Raw genomic sequence first — 17,782 nt, forward strand, 5'->3', positions numbered from 1 at the left:
TTTAGAGAGCACCACGTGGTATAGAGACAAAAATCTGTTTGTTGATGAGGTGATATTTGACCAACGTGGCAGTCCAAATGGGCTCCACAAGCCTTAATAAGATTAGGGGCCTAACTAAGTTTGTCACACAAATGTAACTCAGAAATATATCAAAGTCTATTAGCCTGTCAAACCAAGATATTCTTGGTTTTCTTTATTTTATCTTCAAATTTTCTAGTTAATGTATATATTACTCCAATGTTCTTATTCCTTGTTTGTACACCCGCTCACCAGGGATGATCGTTGCACAATTTCTATTCCATAGTGACATAAAACTTGAATTAGAAGAATAAAAAAGATTCATGTAATCTGACATAAATTGTTAGGGTGTACAGATTTTTTGTGATCTTGTTGTTTGTATAATTCAATATGGTGGACCATGTATGCATTACTTACATCATACAATGATGATTGGTGATACTGAAAATGGACGGTTTAGATAATTGGACAGATCACGTATCCAAATATGATGGAATTCCTTGAGAGTCTTGGAATTGAAATGGAGACGTCAGATATGTCGTTCTCTGTGAGCTTAGACAAAGGCCATGGCTGCGAATGGGGAAGCCGAAATGGTTTGTCAAGCTTGTTTGCACAAAAGAAGAACTTACTGAATCCTTACTTTTACCAAATGATCCGAGAGATAGTCAAATTTAAGGATAATGTTATCAAGTAAGTAATCTTTATCCACCATCACAAAATTCTCTGATTTATGTCGAGTATTCATAAAAATCAATGAAAAAGGGGGTATTTTTGAAAAAATCGGCAATTAGTAAGTTACATTATCAATTAATCATAGATTTTTTTAAATAATCGGCGATTGTCGAAATTTTAATGAATGTGTTTTATTTGTTGATTATTTCAATATTATTTCATTATTTGATATTGAAATATTTTATTTTATAATTAATTGTTGATAGTTTTATGAATTGCTAATTTTTGTTAACAATTTAGGAAGGTTACGCAGAATATAACAATTTTAGGAGACTAACTTACATGACAATCTACATGGCCCTAATGAGGACCTCAGTTGACGTTGTGTGTGGTTTTTTTTTGTCCATACAACCTTTTCCACACACACTATATACCAGATTTGGCCATGCCTATGATACGGTTATCTCTTTGGGGTTAAGGAGTATAACATGAAAGACGATAAAATTTATGGATATTTATTGAAATAAGGGTAGATGAGTAAAGGCAATAAAGTTTGATGAGTATTATATTGAAAGGGTGATGCAGAGGTTTTAGAAGAATTCATGGAATGTTTGGATCACCAAATGTCCAAGTATAAGGTCTAGGCCCACAGACCCGGACAAGCAGCAAAGTTAGAATTATTTGTATTGGAGTTACACTATTATTTATAGAAAAATAGTCATATTCCTAGAAAACATCAAAATATCAAACATATAAGAAAAAAAATATCAAAAATAATACAAATGAACTAAATATGAAAATATAAATGATTTAATCCTAGAATTAAGGCAGAATCAACGGTGCGTGATTCTGACTTCTAAAACAAAAGTTATTACTAAAACGAAAATTATCAAAAATAGTAAAAACACCTAAGAAATAAGGAAAACAAATGAGTTGGACCTAAAAATAATCTTTATGTTTCCATTCAAGAATAGTTCTCTTCAGATAATTTTAAGTAAGTGGAAAATAAAGAGAAAACTCTCTATCTAGGAATATGACTATGTTTTTAGAGAGTTTTCTCTTTATTTTCCACTTACTTAGTATTCTTTGTAAATCAACAAGTTGTTAATGCCCAATTATTCGATATTCTTTTAAGAATTAAGGAATTAATTGGAATATTATTTTTCACCCTTCATCAAAGGGGGAATAAGAGGAAAGAGAATAAAGCTGGAAGAATATTATTAGACTTGGCAAAAGAAAAAAGATAATAAAGTTGAAGGAATATTCTTGAAAAGGGAATAAAGTTGAAAATATTCTTAAGATTCATGTGAGATTGAATTTGAAATTGGGGGAAGACAACCAATGTGTTTAATTATAAATAATAGATTTTGTCCGTGCCTACAATATGATCATCCTCTATGAAGCTAAGGGGGTAGTAAAGTTGGAGAGGTATTACTTAGAATGGTTAGAAGATAAAAGACAATAAAGTTAAAGTACTCTGAAAAATGAGGAGAGAAAAAGAATGAAGTTGAAATTGTTCCTCATGATTCATGGGGAGATTAAATTCTAACCCCTAGTTATGTGTGGAATTAATATATGAAAGAGAACCATAGTGTTTTATTATATAGACTAGAGTGTGTTGATGCCTATGGCATGAGCATCTTCTTTGGGGTTAGGGGGGTAGTTGAGGAAAGGCAATTAAGTTGAAAGGACATTATTGAAAAATGTGGAGAAGAAAAAAGACTATAAATTTAGAGGGTTATTACAGGAGTAGAAGAGAAAAGATAATAAAATAAAGAATTATTCTCAAAATTTTTTAAGAGATTAAATCCCAACCCCTATTTATGAGGGGGATAAACATTGGAAGTGAACCGTTATGTCATATTAGATTTTTTTTAATCTAAGTTTTTCCACGAACTCTTAATAGTCAATGTTTTTCCAAGAAATATTCTAAAATGGCTGTAGTGTGGATTGTCAATGTGGACCCAACGTCCCCTTGTAAAATTTGAAATCTTACCAAGTTTATCTGGCTAGCCCGCTTATTAACTTTCATCCATTTGACTACGTTACTATTAGGAAAAAATTCCCACAAAAGGTAAACAAAATTGAAAATGGAAAAGTTTCCCAAAACAATATACTATTCATTGTGATTCTAAAAAGGTAAATTATCCTCTCTTTTTTTACATTAAAATAATTTTGTTAAAGTGGGAATTTTTTTCCTATTCTGTAAAAATAGTAAATACTTTTGCCGTTTTAATTTCAGTAAAACAATTAAAAAAAAGTTCTATTTTGTAAAACAGTGAATTTTCCCCTACTTTAACGAAAATATTTTTAATTATGAAAACTGTAAATCAGCAATTTCAGATTAAAATGAACAGTGCCATTTCGGCATTTTTTCAATTTTCAGCACATGTTTTGGTAAATCACCCATACTACTATGATCAGGTACCTTGAAGATCTTGAGTGCAACCCCGACATCGTTCGCAATGAAACTTTGGGACATTTCATCAAGTTACATGGTTATTCTGAACTATTTCAGAAGGCTTATATTGTGAGATTACTGATGTATTTTATCTTATTAGATTCTATCATTCATTAGTAGACTATACATAATGTTATTACAAGGGGTTTTGTAGTTCATTCTTTTACTAACCAAAAAATATTGGTGTCTTTATAATGAAATCCTATAGGTTCCAATATGTGCTTCCATCTGGTCGTGCCCTTTAGAAGGAATAATGAGCTTTTCAGCTTTTTATGTACTTTCTTTCTTCCGCAACCACCATCTACTTCAGGTATATTTTCCTCAAATCTACTTCAAAAATTACTAGGTCAGAGAAAAGTACTTATAGAAACAAAGAGAAATTAAAGGAGGATGATCAATTTCATTCCATCTACTGAAAGGTGGTTACATGGAATTACAGTCCAAAGAAAAGACTCGTGATAATTTGACTACCCCACGTGGCACACTCAATCGCCTCTCCTGATGTGACAAGTTCGGGAACTGTAGATCTATAAGCCTCCAGATACACGGTTCCCTCGGGACACAAATTTTTTGTTTTTTTTTTTGGGAAAGTGCAGTTGTGTATCCCGAGGCATACAGATCTACGGTTCCCAAACTTATCACATTAGGGGAGTCAATTGAGTGTGCCACGTGGGGTAGTCAGATTATCACGATTCCAAAGAAAATTCTCAAATCCTTATTTATAGGAATTTTCTCAGTTTTGCTGAGATATCGCGACATCAACAAAAGACTAAATCTACACTCTTTAAATTTAGGAGTTTAAGGAATGTTAATTTTCAAAACTGAGAATCCTTTAGCCAAATTTTTTTTTTTGTTTTTTTTGTTTTTTTAATTTATAAAATCTGAGCTATGCTCTGTAAACTAGAGGATGCTGGTGTTACTATGTTTAAAAGTGATCGATTCATCACTATAAAAAAATCACTGCAAGGAACTACAGGAAAAAAACTACTAGAGAGGATTTGCTCTTGCTTTGACATATACATTGATGATTATACATAAATAATTAAAGGAAATGCTGAATTGACTTCCTTCCACACTATGCTCAACACCGTGCTGAAGTTGAAGCATTGACAGAACCATAGATTTTTTCCCTTTAACTTGAGGTGAAAAATCTATGGTTCTCACAACTGCCACATCAACACAATGTTGAGTGCCATGTTGAAGGAAATCAGTTTAGAATGACTCATAGTTAAATATCTCACCTACTCTCAATCACTTAAATGATTCCCCGAAGTTAAAGAAAAAATCCTTTCCCAAGTAAAGGTTTGTAGTTCCAAGTATTAATTGTCTAGGAAATGTAAATAAACTTCTCTGAAGACTTGCCTAGAATGCAAGAAACTTATGAGTCTGAATCCCTAAATTGAGGGATGTATAGGATGGAATAAACAAGAAGCTATGAAAACAGGCAATATTGAAAATTTAAAATTCAAAAACAAATCTTCCTTTTGGTTACCAAATTGTAACCAACTCCTTTTCTTTCCCAAAACATCATATTTGCCTCTTAGGTAAATAATTACAAAATTGGATGAAAAATTAGGACCCATGAAAAATATATAATACTTTTTTTTAAATAAAAGAAAAAAAACATCGCTTTCTAAAAACATGAAATCAAGCCAAAATGTGTGGGATATTAGACAATAATTTATGTATGAACTTTAGACATCAACTTTGGAAAAGCCGATGTCTAAAATTCCCTTTTTATGTGTTTTTTTTTCATTAGACACCACTCGTTTAGACATCGTTTAAAAAGTGATGTCTAAAGTTTTTTTTTTTTTTATTTTGGTAGTGGATACAGTTCAAGTCTGTTAGCGAGTTGGTTCAGATAAGAATCATAACGGTTAATTTTTCTCGATTCTGGTTCTACGCTGTTTCGGTTATGCAATCAATAGAATAAAAATTGAAATCATAAAATAATTTCTCTTTAAACAGCTCTAATTCTCAGATCCTATCGATTCTTGTTGTTTTGATTCTCAATTGATTCGATTCCGAGAGACTTGACTTGAGTTAGTTCCAATAAAAAGGGACTTGGAATAGTCCAACCAGTTCTAATTCTGATTCCGGTTAAATGAGTACCCATTGACATCCTTAATACAATCTCTTTTGCAAATAAAATACAAGGGCATGTATGCGCTTGCTCTCTAGGATACAACAACCCACGTTTCCAAGAGGGTACTCTAATTGGAACATAACTTTGAACTCGATGATGTTGTATGCTCTCACAACGAAGAATAGAAGTTTACTGATGGCGATAAAATAACGAAATTTTTTAAGTAGGAGATGAGGGAATTTGTGTGTGTGTGTATGTGTATGTTAAATCGACTAAACAAAATCATATAAATAAAAGAGAGAGTAACTGTTTAGAACAGTTACAAACTCTTCATATTGTACTAGTTTAGAACAAACACCAATACAAACGAATTAAAAATGTGTGCAGGTCGTACGTGCGCATATGCATTAAGGTTTTCAGACTGATTGATTCAAATCCCAATTGGAACCTTGGGTTTTCCTCTTGGACCCCAGTGTGCGCGTAAGTCCGCTCATTACTTCTATTAATTTTAAAGTGATAAAAAGTATAACTATTTAAGAATTACAAATCAACTCTTCTCCTAGTCGATGTGAGACTAAAATTACACAAGGAAAAATCAATATTAACAATTAAAACATAAAACATAAAGCAAAAGTAAAAAGCATAAAACAGAAAGCAAAAAAGTTGGGATTGGATTTTTATCCTATGGTTTAAACCTATTGAATATTAAAGGGATTTCAAACTCAACCCTCTAAATTCCAAAAACCTCATACATAAATGCAGAAAACACAATATATATATAGCACTTTTTGAGTAATCATATTTCAGTATAGGTGTCTTTTGGACTTGAACCATACCTAGTATAAGTCTATCGGATTTACTAATCAATCAGTGGACTTTAAGCTTTGAATTGCCAACATTTGGTGTAAACTAAAATAATATACTATACACACAGGTTACTCAATCAACTATCAAGTTCTATTGATGGTATTCATCTTGGCCTTGAAAAAAACTTGGTATTATGAGTGCTTTAGAGAGCTTAACTTAAACTCTCATAGAATTGACCAAATTTTACACTCATTTAGGTGTGCCTATGAGGCGTACTCAATTATACTTCATTTTTATAAGTATAGGCAACATTAAGAATTATATTTCAACCTTTCTTTTTTATAGGCAACACTAAACACCTCACAAGAATATATTTTGAACAATATGTTCTATCAGTGATTTCTTTTAAATCACATCCAACTGATTTTTTTCATTGAACTTAGATCTTGGGTTTCTATTGAAGTAATTTTTAATTAATAAGCTTTATGCCTATACCTCTCGAAATTGATACAACTAATTCTCTAGATAATCATTTTGTTAAATGATCCGTTAAATTTCTTTAGACTTTACAATGTTAATGGAAATAATCACATTAGGGAGTAGTTATTTTATGGAATTGTATTTCCATTTAATATGCCTTGACTTTCCATTATGTACATCATTTTTAACTATCGCAATGGAAGTTTGGTTGTCACAGTAAATAGATATAACAAATACTGGCTTAGGCCAAATAGAAATGTTAACAAGAAAATTCTTAAGCCACTTAACTTTTTCACTAGTTTTGTCCATGATAATAAACTCAAATTTTATGGTGGAACGAGTTATGTATGTTTGCTTGGTGGATTTCCATAAGATTGTTGTACTTCTCAATGTGAAAATATAGTCACTAATGGATTTCGACTCTTTTTAGTCTGATTTCCAATTAACATCACTATATCCTTTCAATACAATAGGATACCTATTATAATACAGTTTATAACTCATGGTATATCTTAAGTATCTCATGATTCTTGCTCAAAATTTCCTATGATCATTTCCTGAGTTGTTATTATGTCTTCTTAATTTATTTACAAAATACGTAATATCTGACATTATACAATTCATAATATACATTAGATAACTAATAATTTGAAAATATTCTAATTGAGAAACACCTTTATCAATATTTTTCATTAATTTACAATTTGGATCAAAAGGTGTTTTTTGTAGGAGTACAATCAAACTAATTAAAATGTTTAAAAATATTTTCAATATAATGATATTGAGATAAATCAAATCTATTAACATTTCTAGAAATTTTTATTCCAAAAATTACGTCAGCAAGACCTAAGTTTTAATGTCAAAATTTCTAAATAATAATTTATTAGTTTGATTCACAACATTTATATTAGATTAAAAAATAAACATGTCATCTACGTATATGCAAATAATCACATAAGAATCAACTATAGTTTTATAATAAATACACTTATCAACTTCGTTGATTCTAAATCTATTTGATATTATTACATTATCAAAATTTTCATGTCATTATTTGGAACTTGCTTTAAATCATACAAGAATTTAATTAATCTACAAACTTTATTTTCATGTCCTTTAATTATAAATCCTTTCGGTTGATCTATATATATTTCTTCATCAAGTTCTCCATTTAAAAAATATAGTTTTTACATCCACTTGATGGATTTCTAAATTATAAATGGAAGTTATATCGATAAGAAGTCTAATAGAAGTGACTCTAGTAATAGGGGAATAAATGTAAAAAAAATCAATGTTTTTTTTTTGTTTGTATCCTTTAGCCACTAATCTAACCTTATATTTATCTATAGCTCTAACGGATTTTAATTTTCTTTTGAAAATCTATTTATAATCAATTATTTTATTATCAAAAGGTAGATTGACTAACTGTCAAGTACTATTACTCATAATTGAATCTAATTCACTATTTTTAGTTTCTTCCCAAAATGGAGTCTCAGCTGTTGAAATTGTATCAGTAAAAGTTTGAGGATCTCCTTCTAAGAGAAAATTAATAAAATCAAGTTTAAAAGATCTTGTTAATTTAGTTATGGTTCTATACCAAATTCTTGTTCTTTAGGTTCATTATGAGATCTCTTTAAATATTTTTCAATTTTTTGAGCAATTTTATCCATACAATGATACACATCCTCAAAAAATTCAGCATCTCTAAATTCAATTATAGTGTTAGAATTAATATTATTTATATCAGATTTATATACAAAAAATTTATACGCATTACTATTAATAATGTACCCAATAAAAATACAATATATAATTTTATGACTTAATTTGATTCTTTTAGGCTAGGGGACAACCAATTTGGTTAAACACCCCCACACTTTAATGTATTTAAAGTAGGTGTTCTACTTTTCCAAAATTTATAAGGTGATTTTTCAAAATTCTTTAATGGAATTTTATTTAAAATATAACAAGATATCTCTGCCTATAAATTTGAAGGTACACCTGAATTAACAAGTAAATAGCTAATCATGTCTTCCAAAGTTCTATTTTTTCTTTCTACTATACCGTTCTATTGGAGAGAATAAGGAGCAATAGTTTGGTGTGTGATACCATTTTCTTGATAAAACATAGTTAAATGATTAGATTCATATTTTTTTCTTTGGTCAGATCTTAAAATTTTAATTTTCTTTTCAAGTTGATTTTCAACTTTAGATTTATATATTTTAAATATTTCTAATACTTCATCTTTACTACTTAAAAGAAAATTATACAAAATCTAGCGCAATCGTTAATTAAAGTAATGAAATATTTTTTCCATTTCTAAATTGAACATATTTGAGAACACATAAATAAATATATATTAATTCTAAAGGTTTTTTTTAGTAAATTTTGATTCAATACAAATTTTGTATTTTTTTTAGATGTATCAATATGTATTTTAGGAATCATACCATTATTCATTAATTTAATAATCGATCTATTATTAACATGGCTTAATTTAATATGTCAAATATTAGAACATTAAAAAACATAAGTAGAAGAAGTAATATTATTAATAAAATAAAAAATTACATTGAATTTAAAGAATCCATCACATAGATAGTCCTTGCCCACAAACATTCCACTCTTTGTGATTACACATTTTTCAGACTCAAACACCATTTTAAAATCTATTTTACTTAAAAGAGGACTTGAAATCAGGTTTCTTCGAATGTCTGCACGTGAAGCACTTCACTCAGAGTTACAACCTTATCAGATGTGAAATTTAGATTTACTTTTCCTTTATCGATCATAGTGAATGTGGATGAATTTACCATGAACAAATTTTCATTTCCAACATTGTTGTAGGTGAAAAATATGCCTCTCTCAGAGCATATGTGTTTGGTGGCTCCTGTATCTAACCACCAATCATTGGTATTTCCTATCAAATTAACTTTTGAAACAACCGTTGGTAGGTTCTAAGTGTCAGTCACATTGGTTTGTTCATGTTTCTGATAGTGTTGTTGATTTTTCATTTTTATCACTAAATATTTTTAGTGTTCTCACAAATTAAGCCTATTTTTAATAAGATCAATGACTCGGTTATAGTGTTATTGAACCCAAGTCTATGGTATCATCACTCATACGCTTTACCAACTAAACAAGTTGACACCTTCTCTACAAATTAAGTAGCATTGGGTATTAGTTACTAGGTTTCTCTACTTAGTAGTTTTCAAATCAACTCTTCTTATATAGTCATCATGTGTAATGTTCTCTAAGTATTCTAAAATGAGATTTCTTTGTACAGCTTTTTGGTCGTCCTCAACAGCTAGCAATAAGATGGAGTTCACGTACTTATGCCAATAAGGTACATTTTTGTCTTTTGATTTTAAACATGGTTTTAAATCTCATCTAAGACTAAGATGACTTGTTGGAATCATCCTTGCTAACTAAGAGCATAGGGGGAGGGGAGGGGAGAGATGTGCTATACTTCTCTTTCCTATCCTTAAAAAGTCATTTTTATTTTAAAAGTGTCATGTATTCATTTTAAAACATTTAATCTTCAAATAGTCTTTTTTTTTTGTATAATTATTTATCACACCCGAATTAAAGATTAAAACACACTCTTCAAACATTAAAAAGTTTTGGCTTAAATTACAATCTCAACATTATAACACTTGGTCAAACAATTTCAATAGTTCTTTACAATTATGATTAGGATCATATAAAATCTTAAATATAAGAATAAAAATCTAGCCAAAATTGAGTATTTGAAGAATTAAATAAATAAATAATATTTAATAATAAATAATATGTTCTTGGGTATTTAAAAAAAATTATTATTTAATAATAAAAAATTGTTATCTATGAATAGTGTTAATAATGGGGGGATAGATGGCATAATTTTTCAATATGGGTAGTGGCACTCTCATTATATTATTTGGGATTTGAGGATGAAAAAAAGTCTGGAAGATTCTCCTCAAATCTTACCCCAAATATAGCGAGGGAAATGTGGAGAAACATAATAGGGAGAGGATTGAGGAGAGAGCCAAATTTCATCTTTTCCTCCTTAAATATAGGAAGGGAGAGATTTGAGGAGTCCGCTCCAAATACTCTAACGAGATGAATTTGCACTGCATATCAACCTTTACATAATCATTTGATAAACGAGTTGACTTGGGAAATTTTTTGAAAATCTCAGATGAGTTAGTAAAACTTGTAATTATATAGAAGAATGCTAATTAAAAACAAATTGTTATTATTATTATTTTTTAAATTGTAATTATTTTCATATAATTATATAAGGGGGAGGTTAATGTCTAAGACCTTACACGAACATTAGCATTCTCCACCATATTCACTTTCTAATAATAGTAAATACTTGTTTTTCACAATAAATGTTAAGAGTATTTTAGTTTTTAAATTTAAATGTCTTGTTTATAGTAAATTCTTTAACAATCAATGTCAACAAACATTTAATGCTTTGACAATCAATACCAACAAGCATTTATTATGAAAAGACAAATATACCATTTTCGTTTTCACTAAAAGATAAAATGACGATGAGTATTATTGAAAAATAAATGTGATGGACAATGTTAACGTCCTCATAAGATCTTGAATGTTAACATTGCCCAAATATATATGAACAAATAATTGTAAACTGAGTTAAATGATTTATCTCTTGCAAGACAAGTTGACTAGTCCAAGACAACTCGGTCTCATCCATGAATGAAAACCGATATTTGAAACTATGATTTTACACCATTGTGTAGAGTGGCTGTGTTCTTGCATTAACTTAGCTTAAATTCTTTAAGTATCAATAACACAGAGAAACAAACAGGTTGGAGAAGAGCTAGAGAGAAGAGGTTGTCAATTAAGAACTGGTTGTGCCATACATTCTGTTTCAACATATGATGGAGGTAAATAAGTAGTTTTTTTTTCTTCTTGGAGATAGTTTTCCTCTATTTCATTAAGTTTCCTCTATTTCATTAAGCATAGTTTCATGGGGTAACATTATGATATCGGGTTCATCATGGTGACATTTGGCTTCCCAATGGGAAACTGGTTTTCTTCAATAGGCTATTTATTAGAATAATGCTGGAGTGACTTTAAAATTCACACCAATTCATGGAGTCACATTATGGTATTGGGTTCATCATGGTGACAGTTGGCTTCCCAATGCGAAACTGGCTTTCTTCAATAGGCTATTTATTAGAATAATGTTGGAGTGACTTTAAAATTCACACCGATTCACACTTTGCTGATGTGGATGTATGTATAGAACCATAGACTCGTTTCAGCGAGATACGTGAAAAGCATCTATGATTCTGTGTGTACTTCCACATCAGCAAAGTGTGAATCTATATAAATTTTAAAGTCGCCCCACCATGACTTTATTTATTAACATGGTATTGAAAATTGCAAAATTATCACTCTAGGACACTACTCATTTTAATTCTGAAAAGGGCATTCATCATTTTGGAATTAACTTCTTTGATTGTTTGCTGTTTTGTAAATCCTTTTTTTAATTGTTTCCTAAGACTAGAGGAAAAAAGTCATTGTTTTATGAACTAGAAAAATTTATAAACTGATTATTAAAACTAAAGTGGGAAAAATTTTACTTTTATACAAAAAAAAAAAAATTTTTTTTTAGGAATCGACTAGTTGCACTTCATTAGATAACCCGCAGTCTTGAAAGTACATCTTTTTATTTTATTTTTTAAAATTTATTATATCTTAACTTACCAGTTGCACTTCATTAGGATAACCTGCGGTTTTGTAGAGGTTAGTGTAAAGGGCTACATTTATTGGAAATCCTATTGATTGAAGCTTTCTCCAGACCTCCGGTAAAAGCATGGAAAAAAGGCTCGAATGGTATGATCCCTTTGTCACCCCTTTCATTCTGGGGCGATCTCATAGTTCTTGGTCTGTGAAGATGCGTTTTTAGGTGGTCCATTTTATTTTTCCATTGAGGCCGAACCTAAACCTGTGCTCGAGAAATAGCTGTCCATACACTAATAAGGGATGTATGGATTCTTGAGGAGAGAGGAGCCGTGGTGGTCCCCCCTTGGACCGCCCAGATCACATGAGTGAATAGAAAGTAGGATCTACATTGGACCTGAATTGCCCCATCTATATTTTAAGAGGACTAAGGGTATGTTTGATAAGTGAGAGTGAAACTTGAGAGTTGAACTCTCTGAATTCGACTATAGAGAGTTCACAGTGAGTGTAAATTTTAACTTTCACGTTTTGTAGATCTTGATTGTTAGGGATGAATGAAGAGCAAATGACTCGAGTTGGGGTTTCATTGTAAGAATCTCTAATTCATGGAGAGAGAGAGAGAGAGAGAGAGAGAGAGAGAGAGAGAGGGCTGGGCAGGGCATTCACTATGGCTGGGGTTGGTGTTGGGGAAGAAGAAGGAAGTGATGGCTGAGGAAGGGGAGAGAGAGAGAGAGAGAGAGAGGAGGATGGAACAGGAGCATGGGCATGGGCTGGAGGAGACAGAGAGAGGAGCAGGAGGACAGGAGAATGGACATGGGCTGGAGGAGAGAGAGAGAGAATACCTGGACCCAGAGTCGCGAGTGCGAGAGTTGTCAACTTTCATCATTTTAATGAATGTTAAATCCTAAAGAAATCGCAAGTTGTAGAGTTCTGAACTCGCGTGGGTTGAGTTTTTCAAACATTGAAATTTCTGCAACTTACGCGAGTTGTGAATTCTTGCACGAACACTTGATTTTCAAACACACCCTAATTTAATTTTATATACACTTCTAAGAAGAAAGGAGAGCAACCTTTTCTGTTTTTCTTTTGAAGTAAAGTCATGCACATGGTTGAGATTTATGCATATTTTGATAACACAAATCTCGGAGATACTTATCCCAAAGATAAATCTCAACCATTGGATTTTGTATTTTAAGGATTGGCATCATGTGTTTTTTTCATGAGTCATTATTAGGAGTCAAGGGATCCTGACCTTTTTATAATTACCTTAATGTTTCATATTTAATGTCTTTTAATAGTGTATCTAATTTGTTTCCCATTCGCGAGGGACTACTGTGCATTAATTTCAATAGAGCATGTGGAAAATCAAATAAAATTATCCTAAATTATTTAATATCCTAGTATGGGTCGATGATTATCAGGTAGAACGGGTGTCTAACACCTATCAAATTATATTACCTAACCCTCATGCTGTAGTTATGTTCTTAGACCATAAAATTAGGTGGTGACTCTAGTCAAAACCCTAAAACCATTAAAAAATGATTAAATTACTCAAGTCCTCACCATTTAAGAGAAAATATGATATCCAGTGACCTAATCAGCTTGAACCCAGGAAGATCCAAGCTTAATCCGAACCTAGGCTCTTATAGTGGTGACTCTGATGGTATGAGGTGTCAAACCCGAAATTGGCCCTGCTCAATTGATTTTGGATAGTTTTAAGGATTTTTAATTTTTTATTAGGACACACCATTCAGTTTGCACACATGCACCATGAATTGACCATGCTGCCTGCTTATCGAAGGCCTCTCCCATTAGTAAGCCCTTGAAAATGAAGGTTGTAGCTAGTAATTTGATTGCATTTAATATTAAAATATCTAAATAACTATAACATTTGATATTTTTGGATTTTAAACAAAGAAAAGACTTTTTGCAGGCTGCACTGTATCAGGCATAGATGGTTCACAAGAAATGTTTGATGGGTGTATAATATCTCTTAATGCACCAGATTCTTTGAGTATATTAGGAAAACAAGCCACATCTGAGGAAACAAGAGTACTTGGTGCTTACCAATACGTCTACAAGTACGTTTTTTCTTTCTTTTCTTTCAATTACGTGATTAATTTCAATTACTTTAGTGCCATTGTTAAGAAATGTCTAGCCATAATTTGTAGGAATCAGACATCAGTGCTACTTTATTTGTTTGTAAATGTCTATAGTTTATATGAGTAGCACATGGGGGTATATTTATAGACTATTGTCCTTTTGTAGTGATAGTTTATAGGGTAAATTACCATTTTGTGAGCTGAATTTGACAAATTTACGATTTCGGCTAGCTGTTCATTTTAATTACCAAAAGGTGAACATGTGGAATCACAGGTTTTTCAAGTGACGAGAACGCAGATTTAAAGTGGCAATCTCACTGATTTATATAGTGGCAATAACCTCCGATATCATTCCCGTTCACATTTTGGTAACTAAAATGAACAGTGAACTGGAATTGTAAATTTGCCAAAAGTTGGTCATGTTTTCGTAAATATCTCTAGTTTATAAGTAGTTGGACATGAGTTAACTATCTGATTTTTCATATTTCAAATGTGACCCTTCTTCCAAGGAGAGAGCAAGTTCGTATTTGCTTTCTATATCTCCATCGACGCTTGTTTGGATATTCCTCCTATGCTCTTTTAAGACCTTCAAGTTGAATATTCCTTCTAACTTCACCACATGCAATTGGTCTTTAATTGCTTGTGACACAACATTCAACTCCATAAAAGCATAGCTGGTCATACCACTGTCTTATAAAAATTTTCTTTTGATCATTACATGTATACTTGCAGTGCAAAAGTTTTTCGATGGTTAGAAGTGTTAAATATATGTAAGCATTGCTTCATATATATCTAAGAAATTTTTTTATTGCTGTCCTTTCTGATGCTTTTTTTTTTTTTTTGGCTTTATAAAACTGCGCTGTCAAGATATGAATGAATGGTTCTGTTTTGTTATTATTTAAAGTCTAAATGCATAATCATTCAATAATGCTGTATTGGCAGTGAAATTTACCTACATCGCGACAAAAACTTAATGCCCCAAAACCAAACAGCATGGAGTGCACGGAATTATCTTGGAACCACATCCAATAAAGTATGTTTGACATATTGGCTCAATGTACTTCAGGTTTGTGACGTATCTTCTTTTGTAAGATATCTTTTTTATGTGCTCTAAAGTTGTTATATGGTTGATATACAATTGATCTAACATTAGTATGTGTAGAACATTGTTCCCTTCAATAGGGCTTTGCCGGCAATTGAAGTGCTTTAACAATATTGAATTTGTACACTTGCAGAATATTACTGAAACCGGACCACCTTTCTTTGTGACTCTCAATCCACCTTATACACCAGAACATACCTTGCTTAGATGGTCAACAAGTTATCCTGTTCCATCAGTTGGTGCCTCAAAAGCTTCTCTTGAGATAGACAGAATCCAAGGGAAGAGAGGAATATGGTTTTGTGGAGCATGCCAAGGTGAGTTCTAGTTTCTTAATTGCTATTTTAAATATGTAGATGATTAGACTAACCTGAGAAACAATAAACAAATTCTTCATAATTTACTTGATGCAAATAAAAGTGTTCATGTTTGTTTTGCCTTCCATTTGTGAAAGATATGAACTGAAAGTTTGACAAAACATCTAAAGTACGTTGTACATGTTTAATGAACCCATAACCTACCTTTCTTAGCACCTTAAACTGACTATTCTTTTGGCCTTTATATTAGGGCCTTCAACCTTCATCAAGGGCTCCTTCTCTACTATTTACACTAGTAGTCTTAACCCATTCTCTATTTACAGAAGTAGACACAGAAATAAGAGAATTATTTAGGGATATTTACGGAAAAGTGATAAACTTTTGATGAATTTACAAATCCAGTTCACTATTCATTTTAACTACCAATACATGAATGATAACGATTTCGGAAGTTTCTAAAGTGGCTATTTCACAGGTTTAAAGTGACTAATTGGAAATAGTCACTTTAAACCTACGAAATTGTCACTCTAAAACCACCAAATTCGTTACCGTTCTGAATTTTTCTTTAACGAGAGCGTGATCATTCATGTTTTGGTAATTAAAATGAATAGTTAGGCGAAATCGTAAATAACTCATTTTTAGCTCACGAAATGGTAATTCACCCAATTATTTATACTAGAAGTAATAACTCTCTAGTGCTCAAAACTATTAATTACAAGTTCCAGATGGATACTTCTAAGTCACTATTGTATCAAGGTCATAGAACTAGGCATTGCTTTGTTCAAAAAACATATTTTTGTTGTTTATTTTTTTCTTTTTGTCTATTGGACAATGACTTAGTAAGATACTTTGTTTACAGGCTATGGCTTCCATGAAGATGGATTGAAGGTAATAGTTATTGGATATATCCTTGATGTATTGTTAATATTGGTATTTGAAACAATCTATAGCATTGTGTCCTACGCATGTCCAATGATATATGGTCTTGAGCAAATCATGGTGATTCCTATTTATTTGTTTGATCTAAGTCTATTATTAAAATGAGACTCATCCTATATGTCATGCATCACTCATAAATAAAGTTTGGTTCTGTTGCAGGCTGGCATGGTTGCTGCATATAGTGTTCTTGGAAAGAATTGTGTACTTTCGGGAGACAGAAAATATATAATTCCTTCGCTGACGGAAACAGGAGCGCGCATTTTCGTTACTAGGTTCCTTGAGAATTTTATCACTACAGGTTGTTTAATGTAAGTGTGTTTCCTTGTTTCAGGGATATATAGCTTCAATTTATGTATTTTGATTTGCACTTAGCAATCTCTGGCTTCTCTTCCAACTCTACTACTATTTCTACATCTTCCAAACTTTTAGTTCTCTTTATCTGAATTTTCCAAATTTGTGAATCTATGACCCTTCTTGGGTAGACATCGAGTAATGTGAAAAAATCGAAATAGCAATGACACATGGTTTGGCAATGTACCTACGTCCACGAAACAGAGCAAGAACAACTACTATTTTCTCATAAGTTTTACAGCCTTAGAGATCTCTATTTATAATATCGAGAGTTACCAAAATATGTAAAACTCCCCAAAATAGAAAACCCTGAAGAAAATTTTACATGATTAACCTTTTCATACCAGTTAAAAAATTTAGGACGCCCCGACAGGCTCACTGTCCCCCTGCACCCCCACAGCTCTGTGCATCGCAATTTATGATGTTCTCCACTAGCCTTTCCTTACTTTTTTTCAAAGATTTTCACATTCATTCCATGATTATTTCAGTTCCTTATGCAATTTTACTCTTGATTTACTTGCGATATTTGATGTTGGGTGCTTTGTAATATCCACAGTTTGTTGGAGGAAGGAGGAAATTCTTTTTGTTTTGAAGGAGCCAACAAAAGATGTAGTCTAAAATCTGTCCTGAAAGTTCACAGCCCCCAGTTCTACTGGAAGGTAAGTCCTTTCAAATATATTACATTTTTCTTCTAATGATGATGTGCCACTAGGTGTGTAAGTAGGAAAAAGTTTTAAATCCCATTTT

General features: G+C 31.5%; 1 protein-coding gene across 1 annotated transcript in view; it reads left to right on the forward strand.

Annotated features, from left to right (window-relative positions):
• LOC147382915 (uncharacterized) overlaps nt 1–17,782 on the forward strand; it is a 64,289-nt gene that overhangs the window by 12,021 nt on the left and 34,486 nt on the right. The window contains exons 2-12 of the mRNA XM_086429156.1: nt 491–708; nt 3,115–3,220; nt 3,360–3,461; nt 9,811–9,870; nt 11,347–11,425; nt 14,161–14,308; nt 15,272–15,395; nt 15,565–15,745; nt 16,605–16,633; nt 16,844–16,992; nt 17,592–17,694. Coding sequence (XP_086285282.1) covers nt 491–708; nt 3,115–3,220; nt 3,360–3,461; nt 9,811–9,870; nt 11,347–11,425; nt 14,161–14,308; nt 15,272–15,395; nt 15,565–15,745; nt 16,605–16,633; nt 16,844–16,992; nt 17,592–17,694 — 1,299 coding nt within the window. The remainder of the gene's footprint in view (nt 1–490; nt 709–3,114; nt 3,221–3,359; nt 3,462–9,810; nt 9,871–11,346; nt 11,426–14,160; nt 14,309–15,271; nt 15,396–15,564; nt 15,746–16,604; nt 16,634–16,843; nt 16,993–17,591; nt 17,695–17,782) is intronic.

The sequence above is a fragment of the Akebia trifoliata genome, chromosome 16, assembly GCF_017979445.1.
Source record: "Akebia trifoliata isolate Shusen 1 chromosome 16, ASM1797944v1, whole genome shotgun sequence".
In the NCBI taxonomy this organism is placed as follows: domain Eukaryota; kingdom Viridiplantae; phylum Streptophyta; class Magnoliopsida; order Ranunculales; family Lardizabalaceae; genus Akebia; species Akebia trifoliata.